General features: G+C 40.6%; 1 protein-coding gene across 1 annotated transcript in view; it reads left to right on the top strand.

Moving 5' to 3' along the window:
- BRIP1 (BRCA1 interacting DNA helicase 1) overlaps window positions 1-26,047 on the top strand; it is a 384,399-nt gene that overhangs the window by 186,764 nt on the left and 171,588 nt on the right. Inside the window, exons 9-14 of the mRNA XM_089676644.1 lie at window positions 3,359-3,558; window positions 7,827-7,959; window positions 10,080-10,234; window positions 12,820-12,985; window positions 15,657-15,797; window positions 23,129-23,290. Of these exons, the coding sequence (XP_089532770.1) occupies window positions 3,359-3,558; window positions 7,827-7,959; window positions 10,080-10,234; window positions 12,820-12,985; window positions 15,657-15,797; window positions 23,129-23,290 (957 nt within the window). The remainder of the gene's footprint in view (window positions 1-3,358; window positions 3,559-7,826; window positions 7,960-10,079; window positions 10,235-12,819; window positions 12,986-15,656; window positions 15,798-23,128; window positions 23,291-26,047) is intronic.

Here is a 26,047-nt window from a genome sequence, read left to right as displayed (position 1 = left end):
CCTGACAAGTGAGCCCTGCTACTTGCCCTGTTTGGCTCCCAGAACTGCATATCCCGGGCGTCAGGCGATATGAATTGTACATCCCTGTGCCTATCAGTATGACCACTTTTGTTCAGGACTTACCATCCCAAATTAAAGAATTGAATGATCAGTGTTGTTATGGGAGCCTAACCTCAGTATTCAGTCCAAAACCAAAGACTGATGTAATGTCTTTGCTGTTGAACAGCCGAAGCTTTGGTCTTGTGTTGACGACATCAGTTTGAGATCAGTTTTCCAATGCCTCTGAGATAAATATAGTTATAGTTCATTGCGAGACTCATTTGACCTACAGTTGACCTCCTTCTGACATGCATTTGATCTGCTTCATAGAGAATTGTTCAGGAAGGCAGCACTTATCTGACGTGAACAAAGGCCCATTGACACATGCCTAAAACTAGAGCTAACCGCACAATGAGTTATCAGTGACAGCTTGTGACCGCATCAAAATAAGTTTACAGTTGCAAGAAAAAGTATGTGAACCCCTTGGGATTACGTGGAGTTTTGCATGAATTGGGCATAAAATGTGCTCTGAATGTCATCTAAGTCACAACAATAGAAGAACACAGTCTGCTGAACATTATACTACACACACATTAGATGTTGCCATAGTTTCATTGCACATAATATGTAAACATTCACAGTGCAGGGAGGAAAAAGTATGTGAACCTTTGGACTTAATAACTGGTTGACCCTCCTTTGGCAGCAATAACCTCAACCAAACGTTTCCTGTAGTTGCAGATCAGACCTTCACAACGATCTGGAGTAATTTTGGACCACTCCTCTTCACAAAACTGTTTCAGTGTAGCAATATTCTTGGGATGTCTGGTGTGAATCGCTCTCTTAAGGTCATGCCACAGCATTTCAATCGGGTTGAGGTCAGGACTCTAACTGGGCCACTCCAGAAGGAGTATTCTGTGCTGTTGCAGCCATTGTTTTGTTGAATTACTTGTATGCTTTGGGTCATTGTCCTGTTGCATCACCCATCCTCTGCGGAGCTTCAGTTGGCGGACAGATGGTCGTACATTTTCCTGCAAAATGTCTTGATAAACTCTGGAATTCATTTTCCCATCAATGACAACAATCCGTCCAGGCCCTGAGGCAGCAAAGCAGCCCCAAACCATGATGCTCCCTCCGCCATGTTTTACAGTGGGGATGAGGTTTTGATGTTGGTGTGCTCTGCCTTTTTTTCTCCACACATAGTGTTGTGTGTTCTTCCCAAACAACTCAATCTTGGTTTCATCTGTCCACAGTATATTTTGCCAGTAGTGCTGTGGAACATCTAGGTGCTCTTTTGCAAACTTCAAACGTGCTGCAATATTCTTTTTGGACAGCAATGGCTTCCTCCGTGGTGTCCTCCCATATACTCCATTCTTGTTTAATGTTTTCCTTATTGTAGATGTGTCAACAAAAATGTTAGCATGTGCAAGAGATTTCTGTAGGTCTTTAGCTGACACTCTGGGATTCTTCTTTACCTCATGCAGCATTCTGCGCTGTGCTCTTGCAGTCATTTTTACAGGACGACCACGCCTAGGGAGAGTAGCAACAGTGCTAAACTTTCTCCATTTGTAGACAGTCTGTCTTACCGTGGACACATGAACATCAAGGCTTTTGGAGATACTTTTGTAACCCTTTCCAGCTTCATGCAAGTCAACAATTCTTGATCGTAGGTCTTCTGAGAGCTCTTTGCTGTGAGGCATGGTTCACATCAGACAGTGTCTTAAAAAAACACACACCTGTTTTGGGTTTACTGGTTTCAAGGGCAGGACAGCTGTCAGCAACACTTCCAATGTCATCACACTGATTGGAGTCAAGGTTGGCTCACTCCTGGCTCCAATTAGCTCTGGGAGAAGTCATTAAGCTAGGGCCTCACATACTTTTCCCTCCCTGCACTGTGAATGTTTACATGTTATGTGCAATTAAACCATGGCAACATCTACTGTTTGTGTAGTATTATGTTCAGCAGACTGTGTTCTTCTATTGTTGTGACTTAGATGACGTTCAGAGCACATTTTATGCCCAATTCATGCAAAACTCCACGTAATCCCAAGGGGTTCACATACTTTTTCTTGCAACTGTATATTATCCACATACAAACCTATGCTAACCATACACTAGCTAAAAAATAGTTCAAACTTGTTTCCGAATAATGTATGATTGTGAGAGCATACATGTAATGTATTGACCGGATTTTGTTTGATAAATTGTTCACTTTGTCACATATGTGCAATAAATTGTTCACTTTGTCACATACGTGCAATATGAACAATTTCATTTTTAACTACTTGCAGATCAGCATCATACCTGTATGCCACTGGCCTTCAAGCAGTTATACCAGTATGATGCCTGCAGCTGCAGGCATCACCTCGGTACCGTTTTTTTAGAGCCAGCGGTTGGCTGTCCTGTCCTGTAAAAGCAATCGGACTAACTGGTAAGCTAGCCACTAAATTGCTTTTACAATTGTCTCCTTCTGCCAATCTCTCAGGCTCTCCTGTCCCACTGGGAGACCCGAGTGACCAGCCAGCACTTCCACTGGATCAGCTTTGATCGGCTGTCCACTATAGTAACCCATATGCGATGACCTGACATCACTTCCAGTTTATAAGGAACTTAAAGGAAATTAAATTTTACGTGCAGAGGAGGGATTTGGGGTCTTATTGCCCCTAGATCTCTCCATAAAGAGTGCCTGTCACGTGCCCATTGCACAGGCCTCTGCAATTTTAACACATGACATCTTTAGTATCTATTTACTCGGTGTAACGTCATCTTTTGCATTTTAAAACAAATTGAGTTATGTATTGTAGGTTTATTTGCATTAAAGTTCAGTATTTTTTCCCAAAAAACTGCATTGAAAAATTACCATGACATAAAGAATTGCAAAACCTGCCATTCTATTCTCTAGGGCCTCTGCTTTAAAAATATATGTTTGGAGGTTCTAATTCATTTTCTAGCAAAAAAATACTGATATTTACATGTTAACAAGTCTCAGAAAAAGGCCTGAAGGTCAAGTGGTTAATGGGTGAGAAACACACTAACCTTTCAATTTATCATTTGTTCAGCAGAACCTGTTCCTTTTATTTACTTATTTATTTTTTTGTTAGTTCTGAAAAATCAAAAGAGATTTTCTATTTGTTCCCATTAAATGGACAAAAAAGTAACGAACGGTCTAAATGATGGATTTTCTAACGATTTTTTATCTAGTGTATGGGGAGTATTAATCTTAAATAATCTTGGTTATCCATACTTAATTATTATTGTTTTTACTATTGAACTTATTTTCTCTGTCACTCACTGAATCTAGCTATATTTTGTTTCTTACTAGATGGAAATATGTTTGCAAGATCAGGTGGTAATCCTTGATGAAGGCCACAATATTGAGGACTGTGCTCGTGAATCTGCCAGCTTTAGTGTGACAGATGCACAGCTGATATTTGCTCGAGATGAGTTAGACAGCATGGTGAACCATGGGATCAGAGCAAGTGATCACGCACCTCTTCGGGGGGTGTGTTACAGCTTGACAAAGTAGGCTGATACATGTAAAAATATATTGTACTTTATGCCAGCAACTGTACATTGTTTACTGTTTATAATGTGGGATTTTTGATTTTATATATTCATGTTCGAAGTATTTATGGAACGTCGGGGAAATAAACCGGGACCTTTTTAATGAATAAAACAGTGTAAATTGCAGCACCATATAGCAGCTAATTGTCTCTTAGTTTTGTGAAACAAGTTCATAAATGTTTTTTTCTGATTGGTTACTAAAGGGTTAGTTGCTGCTGAAGAATAGTTGCTTTTCCTTCAGCTATGCTAACTTGTAAATGCCACTTAGAATCCACTCCAGACCTTTTACCTGCTTAATTTATGAAGAAATAACAAAGGAGTAGCCCACACCTGGCCATGAAACAGCTTTTCAATTGTCCAAGTACTTTTGGTCCCTTGAAAAAGGGGGGATGGCTGTTCTCAAGAGCTGTAATTCCTAAACCCTTCCTCCAATTTGGATGTACATACCCTCAAATTAAACCTGAGAGTATGCACTTTCAGCCCATATCTATTATATAACTATAGTTTGAATATGTTTTAATTAATACCTGACAAAACTAAAATTGTGCCTGTGTCCAAATATATATGGACCTAACTATATATTTAAAAAATATCTTAAGCCATTGTGTTAGGAGTAGGGAATGATTAAAACCCTTGTCGTTATTATTTTTGCCATCTCCTGATGTTTTATCTTCTCTTCCTGTCCTGTAAAAAGAAACTGGAAGTGAGAGGAAATCCTTTTAAAATGACTCACATCCCCATAAATGCGAGTTTGTTCTCCACTCAAAATTTTGAAATGTTACTCACTTTCAGTATCAGTGAAAGTGGTCACCAGGAAAAATAGAGTTAATCTCCCCAGCAGGGATACAGACAATGTTAACATTTTGAGAAGGATTCTAACTCCTCACCATGTTAGACATATATTTTTTTACTATACTTTAACACCAGAAAACATTAGATGAAAGTTTTTGTGTGAAACGTTTCCTTGTGTAAAAGGGTTTTGGCAATAGGTATATACAGCTACATGGGTGATTTTTCAACTCTGCAATTAACACTTTGCTCCCACAAACAGTTGACATCACCACATCTTTTAATGGAGACATGTACAATTCACAGGATCTGCTAAGGCAATTCTGACCTTTAAGAAATGTTTGTGACCACTCGCGCCATACCTGACAGGAACTTAACGGAGTGCTAAGATGTTGAACCCATTTTTAAAGATGCAGGAAATCTTTAATTTCCTATATAGAACATTCCAAGATTGAGATTATTTATTTTTAAATATTGTTTTAATGAGAAAAACAGTGCAAGAAAAATATTTACAATGGAAGAATATGAAGAAAAAGCAGATTGTAGCAATATGAAAAAAAGCAGGATTAGAAATAAAAAGGACATGACAACATTTGCCTGGCATTTGTTTCCTGAATCACTGACCCTCAGACATGACTCTCCGCATTCTAGCATAGTTCTGGTGGAAAGCAAGAGCTGCAACTGCCAATTGGAGCATTTTTTTGTTGACTCCCCAGAGGATGTTCCTTGGCAAACCCCATCAATTCAAAAAAAAAACTGAGGGGTGTGATATAAGGGTGCTCAAGTATTTTTGACACTTCCTTTTTGCCAGATAATCAAGGTCTATATTTCCAGATGGCATAGTTTTACAGTCTTGCAACCAACAAATTATTAAATAGAAAAAGATCTGTTAAAGACCAAACATGATATAGATGGAATGCAATGATCATTTAGGATATTTTCAGTGTTTTATTCACCCTTCGTACATTATAGCATAAGCATGTTTTGTGTCAAACCGATTATTACTCTATTATACATGTGTAAACAGTTAATATTAAAGTAGTACCATCATAGCATTAATCATAGAACTTGTTTGAAACCTAACTACGGGCAGCTCATCTGTATGCTGCAATAGATTACTAACTCTGCTTTTGCACAGGGTGACCCTGAACCTCCTTCTCTGGGATCCTCCGTCAACCCTGTCTACTCCCCTTTTGCTCTGAGTGTCCCCACAGCAAGCCGCTGGCTATGGGGCACTCATATGAGCTCACTCCTGAGCTGGGCTATGTGGGCCTATAGACATTAAATAGTGTGACCAATATAGTATTGAATTGATCCTTCACTAACACTGGTGGGTATAATTCTTATAATTACGTAAAATTGTACAGAAAACCGAAAACAATGGGACTTTGATTATACATCACCAGTGTTATAGAAAGCTAAATATTACATAAAAATATTCATTTTATTATACAAAATAAAATAAAATTCAGTAGAAAAATACTATATCACGTCACATATAATGTTCTAAACATAGGAGCTTCTATCATCTCGTTTACGCGTTTCACTGGTTCATACCACTTCTTCAGGACATTAGTTTGAAGCAGTTTACATAATATTAAATTCCATCTGAAAATAAAATATATAATAAGTATACAATAAACACGGGTTTTAGCAGATGTTATTTGTAGTAAGCGCAGCAAAGGGCAGCAAAAAAATATACATACAAACAATAAAACTGACCTATTCACCATACAACAAAAACTAAAATATATAAAGCAAGTCAGGTGCAGAGTTGAGCTCCCACTGGGTCCTTCCACCTAGACTGTGGGATGGCAAAAAGCGAGTGAGGCAACTGTCTATGTAGAGTGTGGGTAATGGTTTTACCACATGGCTGAAAATAGATATGAACAAAGAAAAAAATGAATAGTAAAAAATTAACAAATCAAATTTAAAGAAAACACTAAAAGAAAAAGAAAGGTAGTAGTAAAATGTCCCACCAAACATCTCAAAATATCTTTCACAGATGATAGCGCAATGGCACTGGTGTGGAGGTATACCAAGATAGATCAAATGTATGTTTGCCAAAAGCACGATTTCCAATGCCTTAAGCCCTATGTAACAGATAAGATAAATTTATATACTAGTAACCTATAGTAGCTATATCCATAGAAAACCCAAAAGACAAATCTTAAAAAGAAAAAAAAAAGCCACTTACATATAGATACTCTGTCCACAAAAAAACTGATCTGTTACATCTCTCCAGCCATGTGGTCCTGGGCATAAGATGGTCACCAGAGAGCGCAATGGCAATGATGTGAAGGTATACCAAGGTAGGTCAGAGATATCTCAAACAAAACACTATCTCTATCTAATGTTTCAAACTCTCTATAATAGATACGATAGATATATACTAGTAATCTATAAAAGCTATGTCCATAAAACAACTAAAAAAACTCTAGACCAGGCATGTCCAAAGTCCGGCCCGCGGGCCATTTACGGCCCGGGGGTCGGTTTAATACGGCCCTCCAACAGCCCTCCCTGCTCTGTGTAATCTGGCCCTCCCACGGCCCTCCCTTCTATGGCAGACAGTCTTCTGCTTGAGAGCAGAGGGCAGTGCGCATGCCTGACTGCGGCACGTTCTCCCTGGTCTGTGTAAATGCGGCTGTCGCACGGCCCTCCCTTCTGTGGCAGACAGTCTTCTGCTTGAGAGCAGTGCGCATGCGTGACTGCGCCGCGCTGGGAGCGACAGAGGGCGGTGACGTCAGGGCCGGGCTTCCAGCGTGAAGTGTGTTTTTCTTCCCCTCCCGGCTGCCGAGCAGAGACTTCAGCTCCAGCTACCTTTTTCACCCTTCACATTAGTGCAGGTAAGTTTTTTTTAAATTTATTTTCAATACATTGTGAAAACTCAGCTGTCAGTTGATCTTAATGTTATGAAATGAAAAGTATGTCATTTGCAATTAACTTGGCATAAAATAATTTATTTGCATTTAATTGTAATGGTTCAAAGAATGTTCGGAAAAATGTTCGGCCCTCCACCATGTTCACTTCATCCAATCTGGCCCTCTTTGAAAAAAGTTTGGACACCCCTGCTCTAGACACACACACAGTGCAGCTCGACCCTGCCCCCTCCCTCCTTACATAACTTGATTGACAACAGCAGGAGCCAATTGTGCCTACTGCTATCCCTGTGCCTTTGAAAGAGAGAGCGCTGCTGCTCTCGGGCACAGTGCTGGATCGAGATAGGTAATCATGGAAGGTTGTTTACTTTAATGCAGAGACTTAAATAAGTTAAAAAATAATCTCATGCCTTAAGAACAATGTTGAGTGTTTAGGAATACTAAATGAAGGGGTCACCAGTGCTCAGACCTAATGTGTTATATCTAAGTGCTTATTAATACTTTTTATTTTTATGTTATTCTAACCGGTAAATATTATACATTTTCTGTATTTGCAAGTTGGATAAAGGAATGTGCTGACCAGCTAGTGGAAAGAGAATATGAATCATCTTGTAAAGTGTGGAATGGCAATGAGATCATTTCAGTTTTTCACGATATGGGTATAACAAATGCAACATTTCCTATGCTTAAGGTAGGTTTGTGAAACACATTATTTGTAGTAACATAATATAATAAATTGTAAGACTTTTACCAGATTTGCTTATATGTGGTTGTCACATGTCACTTAATGGGTTATTTTAAAAGAATCTGAAAATAAACTGATTGTGATGGTTATCCATAGTAGATGTGATATTCTGAGGTTCTGACTCACCAGCCCTCCGACTTTGTAAAATTAAAGTATCTTTTATTTTTCCAAAACAAGCCTGTCAAGTTTAAGCATTTTCCGAACCGCCTCTAATACTGCTTTTCTGTGTATCTTGGGAATGCGGTAGGGTTTTACTCGAACCTTCATTTTAGTCTCCTTGATAATGTCATGCTAAATCACACTGGTAAGAGCTGACAGTCCTAAAAAGGGCAGCATACATATGTTTGTTTGTAAAACCAATATTGTATGTGCATATTGCTAAAACAGATAAATGTTTAAGCTTAAAATGAAAGTTATTAAAACTGATCCACAAACAAATGTGAAAAATCCTATTAGGAATTTAAATATTTTAAGTGCCTTGTTGTAAATTATGTCTTATTAAGTGGCTTCATTTTGCCTCTCCTAGGGTTTGCCTGTTGAACCCTAAGTTTAGTCAAAATTAAAAAACAAAAAAACAAACAAAAGACAAAAATCAGCATGAGGGAAATGGCTTACTATTAATCCGATGTGATCCTTGTGCTGATAGTTTATGGATTCCCTGAAATCTTTATCCTCTTCTGTGTACAGGGTGCGCTCGCCCAAGCCTGCCGACTCCCGCTGTGATTAGACACAGTGGGATTTTGTCAGCAGGTCCAAATGATTCAAGGCCAGGACCTGCTGACTGGCTGTGTCCAGTCGCAGCCCAGAGCACTGTGTTCAAATCAACACAGGGCTCTGTACTGAGGGAAGTTCTCTTTGTTTCTTTTCCTTGTAAAGCAGGGAGAAGTAACAAAGAGATGTTTTGTAAAAAGAAGCACATAATACACACATTAACACTTGTTAGGCACACATTTAAACCCTTGATTGCCCCGAGATGTTAATTCCTTCCCTGCCAGTGTAAATATCAGTGATCACTATATTAGTGTCACTGGTGATGTCTGTGTCAGTCAGTTCCTAACCAGTGTCAGATTGTCCACCATGCTATCAATATACACTTGGGATTTTTTTTTTCACCAAAGACATGTAGCAGAATACATTTTGGCCTCAGTTTCTGCTGAAATTTAATTTCTTAATTCTTTTATTGGCTGTTTTATAGCAGAAAGTAAAACATATTGGGTGTTTTCCCCCCCAAATTTTTGTTTTTTTTTCGTTTGTGTAATAATAAACAAAATACCTAGTGGTGATCAAATATCACCAAAATGAAGCTCTATTTGTGTGGAAAATGTTATACAAATTTCATTTGTGTACAGCGTTGCATGATGGAGCAGTTACTAGTTAAATAATGTTGTGCTAAATAGCAAAAAAGGGTCTGGTCACAAAAAGGGTAAAACCTTCTAGAGCTGAAGTGGTTAATACTCGATGTGTCGGAAGACTGCACAATTGTGTGGATGTGGGTGGGGGGAGTCTTGGAAGATGAAGATTTAGAGATATCCAGGAGCCAGCTGCACAAGAGACACTTCAGATTAATAGTCATGTCTATTGTACTTATTTTTGTTTATTTTATTTTGGGTGAATTTAGGCTTTAAAGCTGAACTCTAACTGGATTTTTGGTGTGCTTTGTGTATTTCTTTCTTTTCAGGTCTGTGCAGTAAACCAGCATGCATCTTTATCTCTGTGCAGGAGCGTCTTTTAATAAAGACCAGTGACTGCTACTCTTTCCTTGTGCAAGGTGACTGGTTTTATATGTGGCAACCTCCTGTATTTTTCTGCAAGCAGCCTGCAGTGGGCAGACCTTTTTGATCCCTCCACAGCTCCACTCTCTGTAAAGGCTATGTGCAGCACAGGGATGAGGTTACTGCTACTTTTTCAAAGTAATATATGAGTTTGCAAAGGCAATTGATGTACACAAAGTAGATTTATATCTTTTGTGGGAATTGAAGAATATTTTAAAATAAAGCTCATCTTTAATGTATCTGTCATTTGCATATAAACAGAAAATGTTTTTCTCTTTTCTTATTTTGCTGTAGGGTAATCTTGCAGCTGTGGTTGAGAAGGAGGAAAAGACAACTATGCTTAATGGTCAGGAAACTGTAGTGAAAGTGCCAGTACTCAGCTCTAAAACGCAAATGGTCTTGAAAGGGTTGTTTGTTGTGTTAGATTACTTATTCCGCCATAATAACAGGTTAGTGTCAGCTGAATATATTGTGATAAAGGGAATGTCACAAACATGTTGTCATGTGTGCCCACATTTTGTATTCCGATTTCCGCTCTGCTAAATAATTCTGTTATTGGTGCATTTCCATGGTGATATTTATTTTTCTTTAAAGGCTAAGTTCACCTTTTGTAACATGTTACATGTTCCACCTGTATTCCGGGTGGAAAATGCAACATGTTCCAGCTACAGTCGCCAGTTTTCCTGATCCCCACCCTGTATGACAGCAGGTGGAGAATCTAGTCCTAAATGGGCATTTAAGACTTGCAATGTGGGGAAGGGCAGAGCCCCACTGCAAGTACATTTTTTTTACCCTGAAATTCAGTTGTAAATAAATAAAAACTATATAAAAATATGTCTAAGTTGCCCATTTAGTAGCATGTATGTGGAATTAATTGTAGTGCTGGTATCTATGGGGCACAGTGGTTTATTGTATATTGTCGTGTTTATGAGAACCCCTATTTATAGAAACTCACTGTGTGCCAAAGTTTTCTTTATGTTTTATGCCATGCATGCAGTGTGGTGAAACTTCAAGCTTTGTTTACATATTGCCTATAGGAGGTCTGTATCACAGTGTCAGAGTGTCCTATGGGTAAAGGACTTGCAAGTGCTGAAATACCAAACGTTTCAACTCCCATTTAATGATTGCTGAATTTTGACAGTGATCAACTAACAAAGTATTGTTGCAAAAGCACTGCTGTTTTGTAAAAATGTTCTTCCTTTTACTCTTACTGCAAAAGCCTTAGAAGTTCATGATGAGCCTTTCATAGAGAAGAAATGTACTCCACACAAAACATCTCTAGTTTGAGTGTGCACAGGGTCGCCATTATCATTGACTCTGTCCACTCTGTCTTTATGTGAAGTAGAAGATTTGTTGAGGAGGATGGTAGCCTCCCTAGCAGTCTGATTATGTCAGTATTTCTGTGTTCAAAGCGGTACATTTTTTTGCATGGAAATATGTAGTTTTTTTATTGTAGGCCTGTAATTTTTAGGAATAACTCGCTGAAATCTGTCCGAACAAGAGTCTAGCAAACATCCCGGGTATGTTAAAATTTGAAACACGAAATCATAAATTATAATTTAATAAATAATCATAAAAAAATAATAATATAATACATTTAATTCAATAATATAATCAAACCAAAAACACTGAAATTTGAAATAGAGCGCCAAGTTCGCACATCACTGAGCTTAGTCTCAAAATTGTTTTCAGTGTCTGATGACAAATTTCCCCACGAATCATCACTCAATTCTGCAAGTGGTTCTGATTTACTATCGCTGTTCTCTAGCTGGTCTAAAACCGCTTTTGACCTAAAGGGACGCTTTTTGGACGCCACGGCCATTTCTCAGCTTCCAGCCAGAAAGAACAGTAAAAATGCAGGCAGGGCACAGGACAAAGCAATAGGGACAAAATGTATGTGAAATGGTTTCATACAGTAATGTTTTACTATGTGATTTTAGTGTATTAAGTGAATGTCACTTTTTGACATTTTTAAATTTCCCTCCAATTCCGTCCCCATACGTCCCAACAGAACGGAACCCCGAAGACAGATGCCAGAATCGGCCGGAGGACATGGCCAGGGACACTGCAGGGGGGGCAACGCGGGAGCGCAGGACAAGGTGAGTGATCGATGGATCCCGGAGCAACGCTGCAAGGTATTTCCGAGTGTATCTTGGGGTTACCGCTTGTGGTGCTGAAACTTTACCCCGAGCTACACTCGGGAATACCTGCAGGGAGGGACAGCAGCTTTGAGATCACTTGTAGTTGTCGCCTCAGGGATACCCTATTTTTTAGTATTATTTTTGTGAGTCAGATTCTCAAGATCATTGTGCAGATCTTGTAGATGGAACTGTGTAAGATGATGGGCCTGTTGAGATTATAGAGTCTCAAAGCAGGAGAACCTCTTTATCATGGCATCCATAATCAGATGTAAGGACAGACAACTGGGTCAGTATTTGTGAGGCAGTATATCTCCTCCATATCCTTACAGAGAGACAGGGAGAGTAAGATAGCAGACATCTCTATGGGGAAGAGCACAGGAACTGTGGGCTGTGTGAGGGGCTTCTCTTGTCACCATCTTGATAAAGAACATTTCTGAGCCAGGCCTAAACAATCGGTCCCACTGGACATCTGAGGAACTAGAAATACATCCTTTGAAGGGAGAATGGGTTCGTGTAGGCTATCTCAAGTAAAAAGATCTTTGGGACATCTGCATTAAGAATTCACAGTGGCTGCCGTAGTGTTGCAGTCAGAGCAAAGATCTTCGATGGTTGGAGTCCGTAAAGAATCCATGTAGAATGCAGTCTGTTAGTGCTCTTAGGTGTTTTCCCCTTCCTTGGCTTGTCACAGTACTCAAGGAAAGTGGCAGCAGATACAGAGCTCAGCACTGATGCGACTTCACTTCCATGTCCAGGCTAAGATCACAACTGTGTAGTTTTTGAAGAATAAAACATACCTCGGTAGTCCTGACTTACTAACCACTGCAGGAGATTTTTAAAGTGTTAGTGTGGGCACTTCTGTGTGAGTGTAATAAATCATGTACATATTTCTATAGATTTGCAGAAGATTACAGAATTGCTCTGCAGCAGTCTTACACATGGACAAACAGACAAGATGTTGCTGATGAAAATGGCTTCTTTGCAAGACCAAAAAATCGTAGAAGTGTCTGTCAGAAGACCTTGGTTTACACACTGAATTTCTGGTGTTTAAATCCTGCTGTGGTAACTTACACTCAGTTTCTTCTTCTAATGCTCCGTGCTGTCTACCTATACTGTTTTTTTTTTTTGTTTTAATTATAAAAAAAAGAATATATGGTGATTCCATTATAGACTTTTGCGCTAAATTGGATGCTATACTTGAAAAGCCACACATAACCAATTCTGTTTGGAGCTCCAGCATGGCATTTACAGCCTTTGCAAGAAGGCATGGCATATGGCTGGAACGAGCTACCTACACCAGGGGTCAGCATCCAGTAGACTGTGATCCACCAGCAGATCTCGGCCAGGTGGCTGGTAGATCATGGTAAGGGCTTGCTGACCCACCATCCCAGAGCATCAAACAGAGTGCATTGCAAAGGGACTACTTGTAATGTTGGAGCTGTAGTAGGGAGCAAGAGCCACATAGGTAATGTCTCCTCTGTAGTTCTGGCTCCTACGCCCTGTCATGGTTGGTGGGTGTAGCACCTGCCAAGCATGACCCATTTAAGTGAATGAGGCTGCTCTGCAAGTACCCTGCAAACTTGTGCAGTATCACAAACAAGGGGTTAAACAGGCAGCGGTGTGCTGCTTTCTTACCACCCGCTTTAATCCTCTGGACCCCGCAGAAGCATGCTTTTGCAGGGCACTTACAGAGTGGCTCCATTTACTTGAATGGGTCTCGACTGACAGGCGGTAGTACCCACCAAGGGCAACAGGGGGTGTAATTCCTGCTGCTGCATGTGTATACCTTTGGCTGCTGGCTGGGTGGTAAAACCATGACTCAACCTGAAGAGTTTTACCACCCCCAACTTTACATGTGAACGAGCCCTAAGAATGCCTTCTGGACGGAATTATGGGCTCATTCACAAGTGCAGCAAACACTGCTGCTCCTCTTCAAAGCAATCCAAGCGTTTTGACAGGTGGTGAAGAGGCAATATGTTACCTCCTCAACACCTGATTTAAACCCATGATTGCTGTGCAATGCATGTGATTGTGACATAGTAGTACAGCAATTAGAGATTTAAATCAGATGTGAGGAGGTGACAATGTGCCTGGTGATCTTTGACTTCTCTACCTGTTCAGGTAGATCTCCACCTCTTGCCAACCCCTAACCTACACAGCTGGTGAAACTCAAAAAATTAGAATATCGTGCAAAAGTTCATTTATTTCAGTAATACAACTTAAAACTAATATATAAAATATAAATAAAAACTAATATATGAGATAGACTCATTACATGCAAAGCAAGATAGCTGAAGCTGTGATTTGTCATACTTGTGATGATTATGGCTTATAGCTCATGAAAACCCCAAATCCACTATCTCAGAAAATTAGAATATTGTGAAAAGGTGCAATATTCTAGGCTCAAAGTGTCCCACTCTAATCAGCTAATTGAGCCATAACACCTGGAAAGGGTTCCTGAGCCTTTAAATGGTCTCTCAGTGTGGTTCAGTAGGAAAACCTACGTATGTACAGGAATTACCACATCACCAAAACGACCCTCTTGGGTATGTCAGCAGACCCAATACTCCTGAGCTCTCTCCAATCACCTGGTACTCATAAGCAGCTGTTTCCACCACAGGATCATAGCAAAAGACAGAAGAGATCCTCCATAGTGTAAACCAGTAATTTTTTTGTTTTTAGGTCAAAACCTTCTGTGTGCAGCAGCCCCCCTAATACTCACCTAAGCCCCTTCTCAATCCAGCGATGTGCACTGGAGTCTCGGCTATCCCGGCACTCCCTCTTCTCATTGGCTGAGACAGAAAAGGGAGCCATTGGCTCCCACTGCTGTCAACCACAGCCAGTGAGCCAATGAGAAGAGAGAGGGGGAGGAGTCGATCCACGGGTCTGTGTGTGTGAATGGACACATGGAGCAGTTGGTGCCCCCTTAGCGAGGTACCCGACTGGAGTGAGGGGCCAGAAGAGCCTGCGTTGGACGGTACCCGAGAAGAGGAGGATCCAGGCTGCTCTGTGCAAAATCACTGCACACAGCAAGTAAGTATAGGCATGTTTGTTATTTTTTCTTAAAAAAAAACAAGCCTTTAGAATCACTTTAGAGTAAGACTTTATATTGTCATTAGTAGTATCTTGGGGCTGACCTGAGTTTTTAACTTTAAACCTGTCATAATTGTTCATTTCATCGGCTTTTTATGAAGAACTTGAACCAGTGCTTCCTTTTAGTGCTTTTGAGGCTTTGTCAATTTGGTCCTTGAAAAATTTGAGAAGGGGTTGATTTACTAAAACTGGAGAATGCAAAATCTGGTGCAGCTCTGCATAGAAGCCAATCAGCTACCAGTCTTTTTGTCAAAGCTTAACTGAACAAGCTGAAGTTAGAAGTTGATTGGCTACCATGTATAGTTGCACCAGATTTTGCACTCTCCATTTTTAGTAAATCACCTCCTATATGTTTAATTTGGTTTTATATGTGTTCAGTTTGTATAATTTTGTATAATTATCCTGTAATGCAACTCTGGTAATCTAAATGACTTATTTATTTGCAGTAAAAATCAATAGTAAACACTATTGTTTTGCACTGATCTGTTGACTTCCTGCCTCGCTGCACAAGCTCATTCTGCTTTACAGCAAACACATCATACTACATCAACAAACCAGTAGCATGCATATGTTTTGTCTACAGTGTTAAGTGTTGCATGTAATAAAATAAAAACCCATTTCTCTGCCTTTGCTATTTTAGGCTTTTTCTGACCTAAGTGGCAATGTTCGCACAATTGTCCTGACATCAGGCACCTTATCTCCAATGGGATCATTTTCCTCTGAACTAGGTGTGAAGTTTTCTATCCAGCTGGAAGCAAATCATGTTATTCATAAATCCCAGGTGAGCTACTTTCTTCACACTTTCCCTTTGTCAGTACTTCAGTCTGTGAACAAGCATATTGCTGCACATTAATAGAATGTAAGAATGGAAACTGTCTGGAAGGTACACAAGTGGAAATGTAAACTTAGAATTTAGAAGACTTCATGTAGATCTAAATGAGCTTTGTACCAAGCAAATTGTTTGGTAGCATGAGATTGTACATCTTTACTCTGAAAGATGCTGTATCTCTTTTGAGTAGGTATGAAACCAAACTGATTAAAAATATTGAAATGTTTGTATTCATATATGTGTGCTTTATTATTGATTATCATTATTGTTTGTTCATTCAGAGACTGAAAAGTGTGATTTCAGAAATACAGCTTCTTTTTAAAATTTCTTCCTTTGTACCATTTCTGCTGTTTTGTGCGTAACGTGGTCATATCTGTGTAGAATTCAGAAGCTAGCAGGTTGTTTTTATATGCCTGGCAGTAGAGGAATTTATTTATAATCGTCTATAGTAAGAACTGTTTTTGTTAGCCTTAACATCCCGTCACTCTCTTTTACAGCTTTTTCCGGGGGCATCTGTCTCTTTTTTTCCGGCAGTTGCCGGTTGTCAGCTGCACTTTCTTCACACTGTCACAGCGTGAGGAAAGTACTGCCAATAACCGGCACTTTTCAGAGGACGGATCGGCACCGATCATTAGGGCACTGATGATCGGTGCCCAGCAGTGCCGCCCAACTGTGCCCAGCAGTGCTCATCAGTGCCACCCACCTGTGGCCATCAGTGCCATCCATCAGTGGTGCCCAGCAGTGCCGTCAGTTAGTGCTGCCCAGCAGTGCCGCCTATCAGTGCCCATCATTGTTGCAAATCAGTGCCAGCTCGTCAGTGCTGCCTATCAGTGCCCATCAGTGCTGCCTATCTGTGCCACCCCATCAGTGCCGCCTATCAGTGCCCATCAGTGCTGCCTATCAGTGCAGCCTCGTCAACGCACATGAGTGGAGAAAAATTACCTGTTTGCAAAATCTTATAATAGAAACAAAGAAAAACTTTTTTTTTCAAATTTTTTATTTTTTTTGTTTATAATACAAAAAATAAAACACCCAGAGCTGAGGTTATACCACCAAAAGAAAGCTCTATTTGTGTGAACAAAAATTATAAAAAATTCATATGGGTACAGTGTTGCATGATCGCACTGAAAGCTGAAAATTGGCCTGGGTGGGAAGGGGGTATAAGTGCCCAGTAGGCAAGTGGTTAAATAATTTTTTCACTCAAATAGAACTTTCTTTTGGTGGTATTTGATCACCACTGGGCTTTTAATTTTTTTATTATATAAATGAAAAAGACCAAACAGTTTTGGGAAAAAAAACACAAAACAATATTTCTTCATAAATTTAAGCCAAAATGTATTCTATATGTCTTTGGTAAAAAAAAAAAAATCACAGTAAGTGTATATTAACTGGTTTGTGCAGAAGCTATAGCATCTGCAAACTATGGTATGTATACTGAAATATATGCAGTTCTAATGCTATACTAGTAATGTTGGTGATCATTGAGTTATAGTGGGACTGTGATAGTGCTGCAGGCATTCTGCCACTAGCTGACACTGGCTGGGAGGTACACTGACACTGATAGCAATAGTGACATTAATACAGCGATCAGGGCTAATAATGTACACTGTACTAATGGCACTGGCTGGGAAGGGATTAACATCAATGAGCAATCAAAGGGTTAACTGTGTGCCTAACAATGTGTAATGTGTGCTGCTTTTTCTTTACTATCTGGCTGTTATTTTCTCTCTGCTTTGCTGGGAGAAGAAACAGCCAGATAGCTGTTTCCTGTACACAGACTTCTGTGTTTTTGTAACACAGACAGAGCCAATCAGCTGACTTCAGCCAAACTCATTGGCTGAAATTAGCTACCAAACTTGTGCTGCGGATCCTTACATCCCAAACCCAGAAGAAGGCCGATCACGTACATGTACATGACTGTGCCTGCATCAGTCGCCCGCTCGTAGTATATTCGCTGTGAGAGTTCAGCAGGTGGTTAACTTTGTCCTAAATAAATAGTTTAGTTTATCCTCATTCCCAACTACACCCTGACTACTGATGTACACTATGCTCTGCAGAGAGAAGTGACATGTTACTGTCACAGGAAGGACAGAGGTATCGTTTTATTTTTCAGGCAGTTAATGATAGTATGTGTCTGCAAATAGACTGTAGAAAGTTTTTGTTCAAGGCCTTTCTCTCACAGCAGCAATTTTTCTACTGTATTATATGCTGCATGTAGGATTTGCTATTTGCATTGACTATTTTAGATTTTTAGGTACTGATAAAATTAATTTAGTGGCAGGCAATATACTACTGGGTAGATCATTTAGTTTAATGATTGAAGAACTCATTACTGACCTGAATAAAGTTGATGTCCGATGGGCACGTATATCTCTTATTTTCAGCATCATCACAGCGTTTTGGTTAGAATTGGGTGGCACAGGATCATACTACACACTATTACTAGGGTGTGTTATTAGTTTTGAACTGCCCTGGACCTTCTACACTGACTGTATAAAACAGACCAAACGTATTGTTGCAGGTCAGGGCAAACACTAGGTAAATACAGCTTTTTGCGTGTTCAGAAAATGTTTTATCGTAATTGAACAGTACAGGCCACAGGAATTGTTTCTTAGACCATGGGTTTTATGCTGCTACATTCAGGTGACTGGACACTGGCAAATGCTTTGCTGGGAGAACCCCCGGTGTATTCATATAACCCTGGTCAGTCTGTGAGGCCACAGTTTCTGTTTTGTGTCCTTAGGTGATGGATCATTTCTCCTGTTGGAGAAGGTTTTTTTTTCTATTTTCATTTTGACTGACTCTTCTATCAAGATATCACTGCCTATTGCCTTCTGACTTAACAGTTTCCAGGTCAATTTACCTTGGAAACTGTACCCAGACCCTTTGGTAGAAGAGCCAGCATGTAATGTTTGTTTCACTGGACCCTGCATTTGATGCTCATCTTGGCATATGGTGCAACTAATGAGTTAGTTGAAAGGTGCTATGCAGGTCCAGGGCTGTGGTCCATTTCTACGGCATCCAAACCATGAGGATCCCTTTGGGTGTATGCCCACTGTGACAGGCAAAGCCTGGACCCTGGACAGGACTAGCAACGTGGGTAAGACAGGGTTTCCCTGTACCATTATACACTGGTTCCTGGCTATCCATGTCTTGGATCATTAGAAGATCTGTAGTACAAACTACATTATATCCTTTTATGCTACAAAACACAACACAGTGCTAAGCACACAAGCATTTTGATGGCACATTTTATGGGGTAATTTACACTTTTGGGTTGTTTTCACAGCTGTTAATGTCTTTTTTTTGGCCTTATAGATAACATCATAGTATTCACCAATTTTGATTTTGCTGTCTTTTTTTCACATCACTACTGGAAGTTTCTCTCTGGCTAGTGACAGTGCTTATAAGATTTCTAACTATGCACTTTTAGGAGTAGGAGTCACCTTCAGTCGACGATACCAGCTGATCATTTGCTGTTGCATCTGAGAAACAACTCAGGCTCTAACAGAGTTCTTGTGACCATTGGGATTCCCTCATACCAGACACGCTGAACCTCCTCAGTCTGCATCCATTCTGTGAGTAACTCGCAGGGGAAGATCCTCACCAAGCAGTGGCGGATTATAGGCATTTGGGAGTGAGAGCACATGGGACAGATAACAAGAAAGTGGCTGAAGGCCCTGAGGAAACTTCATTTTCCTTTCAGGATAGCTTTTCCCTTGTTACGGAGCAATGTCTTAGACTGACATTGCTCCCTCACAGATGCACATGATGTAGACTGTCTGACTAAAGCAGAATTTTCCGCCACTATGTCTGATCTATTCCAAAGGCTATCCACTTCTGGAAAAGGCAGGTGCCAACAGCCGTAAATGTTCTTCCTCCTCTTCTCCCCCTGACTGTATTCATGGGTTATAGCCTGAAATGGCTGGTGTAACTATATTTTTTGTTTAATGATTTCTCCAGCTCTGAGTTTGTTCAGTCCTTCTGGCATTTTTGCTGCCACATGAAGAAGAAATCAAAAAGCACTGGACTGTTTCCACTGTGTACCCGGTCATTCTCGCACTAAATAGTAAATCTGCCGTTTCTATTGAAGGCAATCCCTCCTTTAAGAATTCAGTTGATAGGTGTTTGGAGAATTTTGAACCCTTTGCTCTAGCAGGTCCAGCCCTGCAGCTATTTCCACTTTTGTCGGTTACACAAACTATGGCAAACTTCACTGGAGAGCTGAACAGTGAACTTTTTCCAAATATAGATAATCCTATTTTTTTTTTTTGCAGTATTACAGCTCTTGCCCTTGGCCATACTATTCTATGTAGACACCATGAAGAATGTAATTTGCCAGATCTCCAGAATGTCCTTACTTTTTGTATATGCATAGAATTGTATAAATTAGAGCTTGGGCTTTTGACCGTTCTTGTGAAAGCTGCCTTTTGTGCATTTCCTTTGAAAGTGAGCTCGACTTTGTAAATTCCCTTGAGGAATGCATTGCTGCAACTATATAGGGTAGGGAGTTTTGACTCTGCTATCCACAATTACACCTCCCTATTGACTAGTCTGCCTTTATGTTACATGCACAATCTGTTTGCCTAGGTGTTCTCCTCTACTGCAGACCCATCCTTTCGTTGCAGACCCTTCACCTCGAAGCCCAGCAGACGTGCTCAGAATCTTTCTTCACGTTGAAGGTTTGCCTTCACCTCCAGCTCAAAACAGAGACATCCCGGCCTTTTATTTCACTCTTTCTTTCTGAGACGTAAACAAAGTCTGTTTTCTTCTCTCTGATCCATTCTTCCACCTGTTCCTACTTGCTGCTTCACGAAAAGCAGACAGTTCCCTTACACCTCCTTGCAGCTTTACAGTCACAAAGGGAGGTCATCTCCTTCTCTTTTAGGAAGAATTACAAGGACTTTGCAAATCCTACACAGAGACCCTTATCCATTTAGGGATGTACATCCCGTCATACCTATAAAACATCTGTCCTAATTACTGCAGTAGCTAGGTTCCCACAAGGTCTCTTGTAGACCTCCTGAACTCATACTGTGTGGGGTAGCTGAAGTCATTCTTATTTACATACTCCTTCAGCACGACATTTTTGTTTGTGTCAGGTCCAATTTTAAGGAACTTATTCTCATTAGTACCACTTTGTTGTCCCTCCATAGGAATGTATCTCAGGTTATGCTGGTGGACACTTTTGAGATAGCCTGTGCCATTTTTCTCCACTAATACTAACTGGAACTCTCCTGCTCTCTACCTGGGGAAGTTAGCTCAACTACCTAGAGCTTCTTTTACTCCTTATTGTCATAACACATATATCCCTGGCTTACAATCCCTAGACTCTACCCTTTCCACCCCATTTGCCAACTTAGTACTGGTTACATTGCACCTGTTCATAGTGTTCCACTTATGTGTTTGTGTTTCTCTCCAAATATGTTTTTAGGTGTCCTAGCACTTGCCTGCCTTTCTCAGCAGGCCTCTCCAGTTATATGACTGCACTACAGACTTTGCCTAGAGATCTCCCAACATATCTAATTCATTAATATTCACCAGTTATGCACATACCTAGCCTCTCTTTCATTTTGGCATGTAGATCGCTTTCCCTCTGCAATCAGTAATGTGTAGCAGTTCTCACCTAGTGTGATGACCCCGTCCCAGAATATGTTCCCGTTCCTCAACTTGCAGCTTACTTTGTTTGGAATTCCCAAGCACCTAGAGTTTGGTATCTTGCAGGTCCTGGTTTAACCTTGTATATCTTCTTCTTAACACCTTGGTGCTCTCAGTCCCTGTGCACTCTTTGCAAAAAGCTACTTTTTTGTCACCTGCTGCAACTTTCTGTGTCCCTCTGGGGCCTCCTTCAGGTGCATTTGTCCATGCAGACCTCTCCCCTTGTGTCCAAGGGGGTTTCTACTTTAAAAGGTCCTCTGTGAGAACAGAGCCTTCTTCTTTCCAGTGCCCCTGACAGGCGTAGTTCTTCCTTGGCTATTTTTGTGTGTTTTTTTCATTCAACTCCGTCTTGTTTTCTTACAAAAAATGTGGACAAAGTATTCTGGGTGCCAATTCTTTTTGCGTCCCTGGTACTCTTCTTATTGCTTCTGTGGGAGAGACTTAATTCTCTGTCATGGTTTCCTATCTTGAAGACATGTAAAATAGTTTATCATTCATGTTATTGGTGGGTTTCAGGATTTCATCTATGGCTACCTGCCATGTCTTCTCTTGGTAACTGATCCCTCTTCTCTTTCCTCACAGGGCAGTCTGTGTGGAATTCCTCTTTCCTCTTGCTCTCATCTGGGTTTTTTTTTGCCCTTTTTTTTTTCTAGGACTTCTGCCCTCAGGGAACAAGTCCCTCTTTCCCTACCTGAGCCCATTCTCACAGAGCTTTCAGGGTTCTTGAACTTTTGCAGCATCCAGCATGCTGATGCATGCTTTTGCTGTAATGTGCTTCTGCTGTCAACTTGACTATTCAGGTTTATTGACCCGTGGGCCAATTGCTGCTGTTTTGGCTTTATTTATTGCCCACTCAAATTATTGCTTGGGGATGTCCCATGATCTAAGACTCAATTTGTGTGTTCTGTGTTGTTTGCTTAAGACAGTAGTCATTTTGACATACTTGTAAATTCCATATATTGAAGTACAGTTCAGGACACAGATCTTTCTTATCTTATTTCTGGAGCTCTTTATTGCTTGCTGAAAAACTGGAGCCTCACAGAGTGGTCAAGGTTATATGGATACAATATGGAGTGGTCCCAGCAAAGCTTTTCCCAGTGTCTATTCACCTGAAGGCAGCATATAACCCATGGTCTAAGAGTCAATTCTCCTGTCCTGTACTGTGATCCACGATATGTAATTTTGCAGGTATGTCAAAATTCCTATTTTTAATTGTCTGATTAAAAATGCATCTGTCTTTATTTGCTATATCAGGAACAGCAATATTAAAATATAGAATGAGACTAGGGTTAATGCATAGGGCTAGGAACCCAATTAATGCAGGTAGCAAATACATAAATATTTGTTTCACATTGTCTTCAGGATGATATTGACTTTTATTACCACTGCATTCCGCCATATTAATAGGAGTACGGTATCAGACAAGTCACAGGTCTGCAGTTTTCTATGTTAGTGTCAAGTCAGCAAGTGAAAGTGCAGCATTGTGTGTGAAGATATCAGGTTTACATAGATGGTAGTGGAAGCTAGTAAGCTGCACAGAGTCTTGGTTCCATTGGTAGGATTTACAAAAGCTCCACAACATTGAATTTTGCTTTAATGATTTCATACTGTGTTTTTGGTTACAGGTATGGGTTGGCACTGTTGGTGCAGGTCCAAAAGGTCGAAAACTTTGTGCAACATTTCAGCACACAGAGACTTTTGACTTTCAAGATGAAGTTGGTGCTCTTTTATTTTCAGTGTGCCAGACTATAAGCCATGGAGTACTGTGCTTTTTACCATCATATAAGGTAAACACCCTCTGTTACTTGTGTTATGTTTTAAAGATAATTAATTACAACTCTTTTGTTTTCTGATATAAATGTATTAATTCCTAATATCATAGTCAAATACACTGCTCAAAAAAATTAAAGGAACACTTTGAAAACATCAGATCTCATTGGGGAAAAATATCATGCTTGATATGTATACTGATATGGACTGGGTAATGTGTTAGGTACGTAAGGATGCCCCATTGTTTGATGGAAATGAAAATTATCAACCTACAGAAGACTGAATTCAAAGACACCCTGAAAATCAAAGTGAAGAAATGATGCAGCAGGCTAATCCATTTTGCTGAAATTTCATTGCAGCAACTCAAAATGGTACTCAGTAGTTTGTATGGCTCCCACGTGCTTGTATGCATGACCCTAATGAGACCACAGATGGTGTCCTGGGGTATTTCCTCCCAGATCTGGACCAGGGCATCACTGAGCTCCTGGACAGTCTGAGGTGCAACCTGGTGGTGTCAGATGGACCGAAACCTGATATCCCAGAGGTGTTCTATTAGATTTAGGTCAGGCTAGCGTGGGGGCCTTTCAATGGTATCAATTCCTTCATCCTCCAGGAACTGCCTGCATACCCCCGCCACGCATTGTCGTGCACCAGGAGGAACCCATGACCCACTGTACCAGCGTAGGGTCTGACAATGGGTCCAAGGATGTCATCCTGATACCTAATGGCAGTCAGGGTGCCATTGTCTAGCCTTTAGAGGTCTGAACATCACCGACCCACCATCAAAATGGTCATGCTGAATGAAGTTACAGACAGCATAATGTTCTCCATGGCTTCTCCAGACCCTTTCTTGTCTGTCACATGTGCTCAGGGTCAACCTGCTCTCATCTGTGAAAAGCACAGGGTGCCAGTGGCGGTCCTGCCAATTCTGGTGTTCAATGGCAAATGCCAATCAAGCTCTGTAATGTCGGGTAGTGAGGATAGGGCCCACTAGAGGATGTTGGGCCCTCAGGCCACCCTCATCAAGTCTGTTTCTGATTTTTTGGTCAGTGACATTAACACCAGTGGCCTGCTGGAGGTCATTTTGTAGGGCTCTGGCAGTGCTCATCCTGTTCCTCCTTGCACAAAGGAGCAGATACCGGTCCTGCTGATGGGTTAAGGACTTTCTAAGGCCCTTTCCAACTCTCCTAGAGTAACTGCCTGTCTCCTGGAATCTCCTCCATGCTCTTGAGACTGTGCTGGGAGACACAGCAAACCTTCTGGCAATGGCACATATTGATGTGCCATCCTGGAGGAGTTGAACTGCCTGTGAAACCTCTGTAGGGTGCAGGTATCACCTCATGCTATCAGTAGTGACACTGACCCTAGCCAAATGCAAAACTAGTGAAAAAAAGTCAGAAAAGATGAGTAGGGAAACAAATGTCAGTGGCCTCCACCTGTAAAACCATTCCTGTTTTGGGGGTCGTCTCATTGATCCCCATCTAGTGCACCTGTTGTTAATTTCATTAACACTACAGCAGCTGAAACTGATTAACAACCCCCTCTGCTACTTAACTGACCAGGTCAATATCCCAGGAGTTTAATTGTTACTAGTGTTACCAGCCAGCTTAAAAGTGATAATAATTTTTTTCTGAATAATAGTAGGAATCTTACTTTTATGCAGCGTGTTCAAGACCCCATTCACACCTAGCCATTGTAGCTTGAGCTTGTTTAACACACACACACACACACACACACACACACACACGTAATGTCCCATGTTAATGTGCATCACTGTAAGAGAGTGCAAACAAAAGTAGACAATACAGTTACAATACAGTTTGATTCAGGAGTATTAGAGGACCCTGCTTGTAACACCTTACAATTTAAATGGGGGGGGGGGGGGATTTGTACATGGGTGGCAAGAGTTGCATAAGGTAGCAATCATTAGGTATGAACTAATAGAGAAAGTAATAGCATAGTTTTCAGGGGGAGGCAGAATAATGCTTGTCTGAAGAAATGTGTTTTCAGGGATTGCCTAAAGAAGAGACTAGGAAATAGTTGGATAGATTTGGGAGGGAGTTCCAAAGTAACGAAGAGGCTCTGGAGAAGTCGTGCATGGTAGGAAGTGAAGAGGGAGCTGGAGAGCAGGTCTTCGGAGGAGCAGAGAGCGCAGTTTTTGTGATATTTTGAGAAAAGTCAGCAATGCTGCTTGGAGCAGAGTTGTAGATGGGTTTGTATGTTACTATTTTGAAATGTATTGATTGGACGAGTAGAAGCAAGTGGAGGGATTGGCAGAGAGGGGCGGTGGCCAATGAATGGATGGTAAAAGGGGGGGGGGGGGAGGTTGCCAGTATAAAGGTAGTCCATTGATGTGGGGCTTGCAGTAGAGGAGGTGGGAGTAAATTAATAGCTTTGTGTTGTAGGGTACACAGGAGAGAGGAAGTATGAGCTCAGTTTTGGAAAGATTGAGTTTGAGGAAGTGGAGTGAGATATCCAGAGCTGAGCAGTAGAGATAGATTTGGGTGTTGAGTAAAAAATAAATTATATATATATATAAATATATATATATATATATATATATATATAATCTTGGTTTGCCATCTAATCCATCTAGGCCTTAGAGGATCCTTAAACATGTGTTGTGAGTTTTCATGTGTTGCAGGTACTGTAAGGCATAAGTGTAAATTGGCCCTAAAACTGAGAAAACTTGAAATTTTATGTTTTCGGTTGTATTCATTCTATCTGCCTGTATAGCAGGCATACTAAACAGTTGTTGAGAATGCACTTCTCTC

This window comes from Staurois parvus, unplaced genomic scaffold (genome assembly GCF_062004578.1).
Source record: "Staurois parvus isolate SC_StPar_1 unplaced genomic scaffold, SC_StPar_1.0 ptg000172l, whole genome shotgun sequence".
Taxonomy (NCBI): domain Eukaryota; kingdom Metazoa; phylum Chordata; class Amphibia; order Anura; family Ranidae; genus Staurois; species Staurois parvus.
The sequence above is the reverse complement of the archived record's forward strand: the minus strand, read 5'-3'. Positions and strand labels throughout refer to the sequence as shown.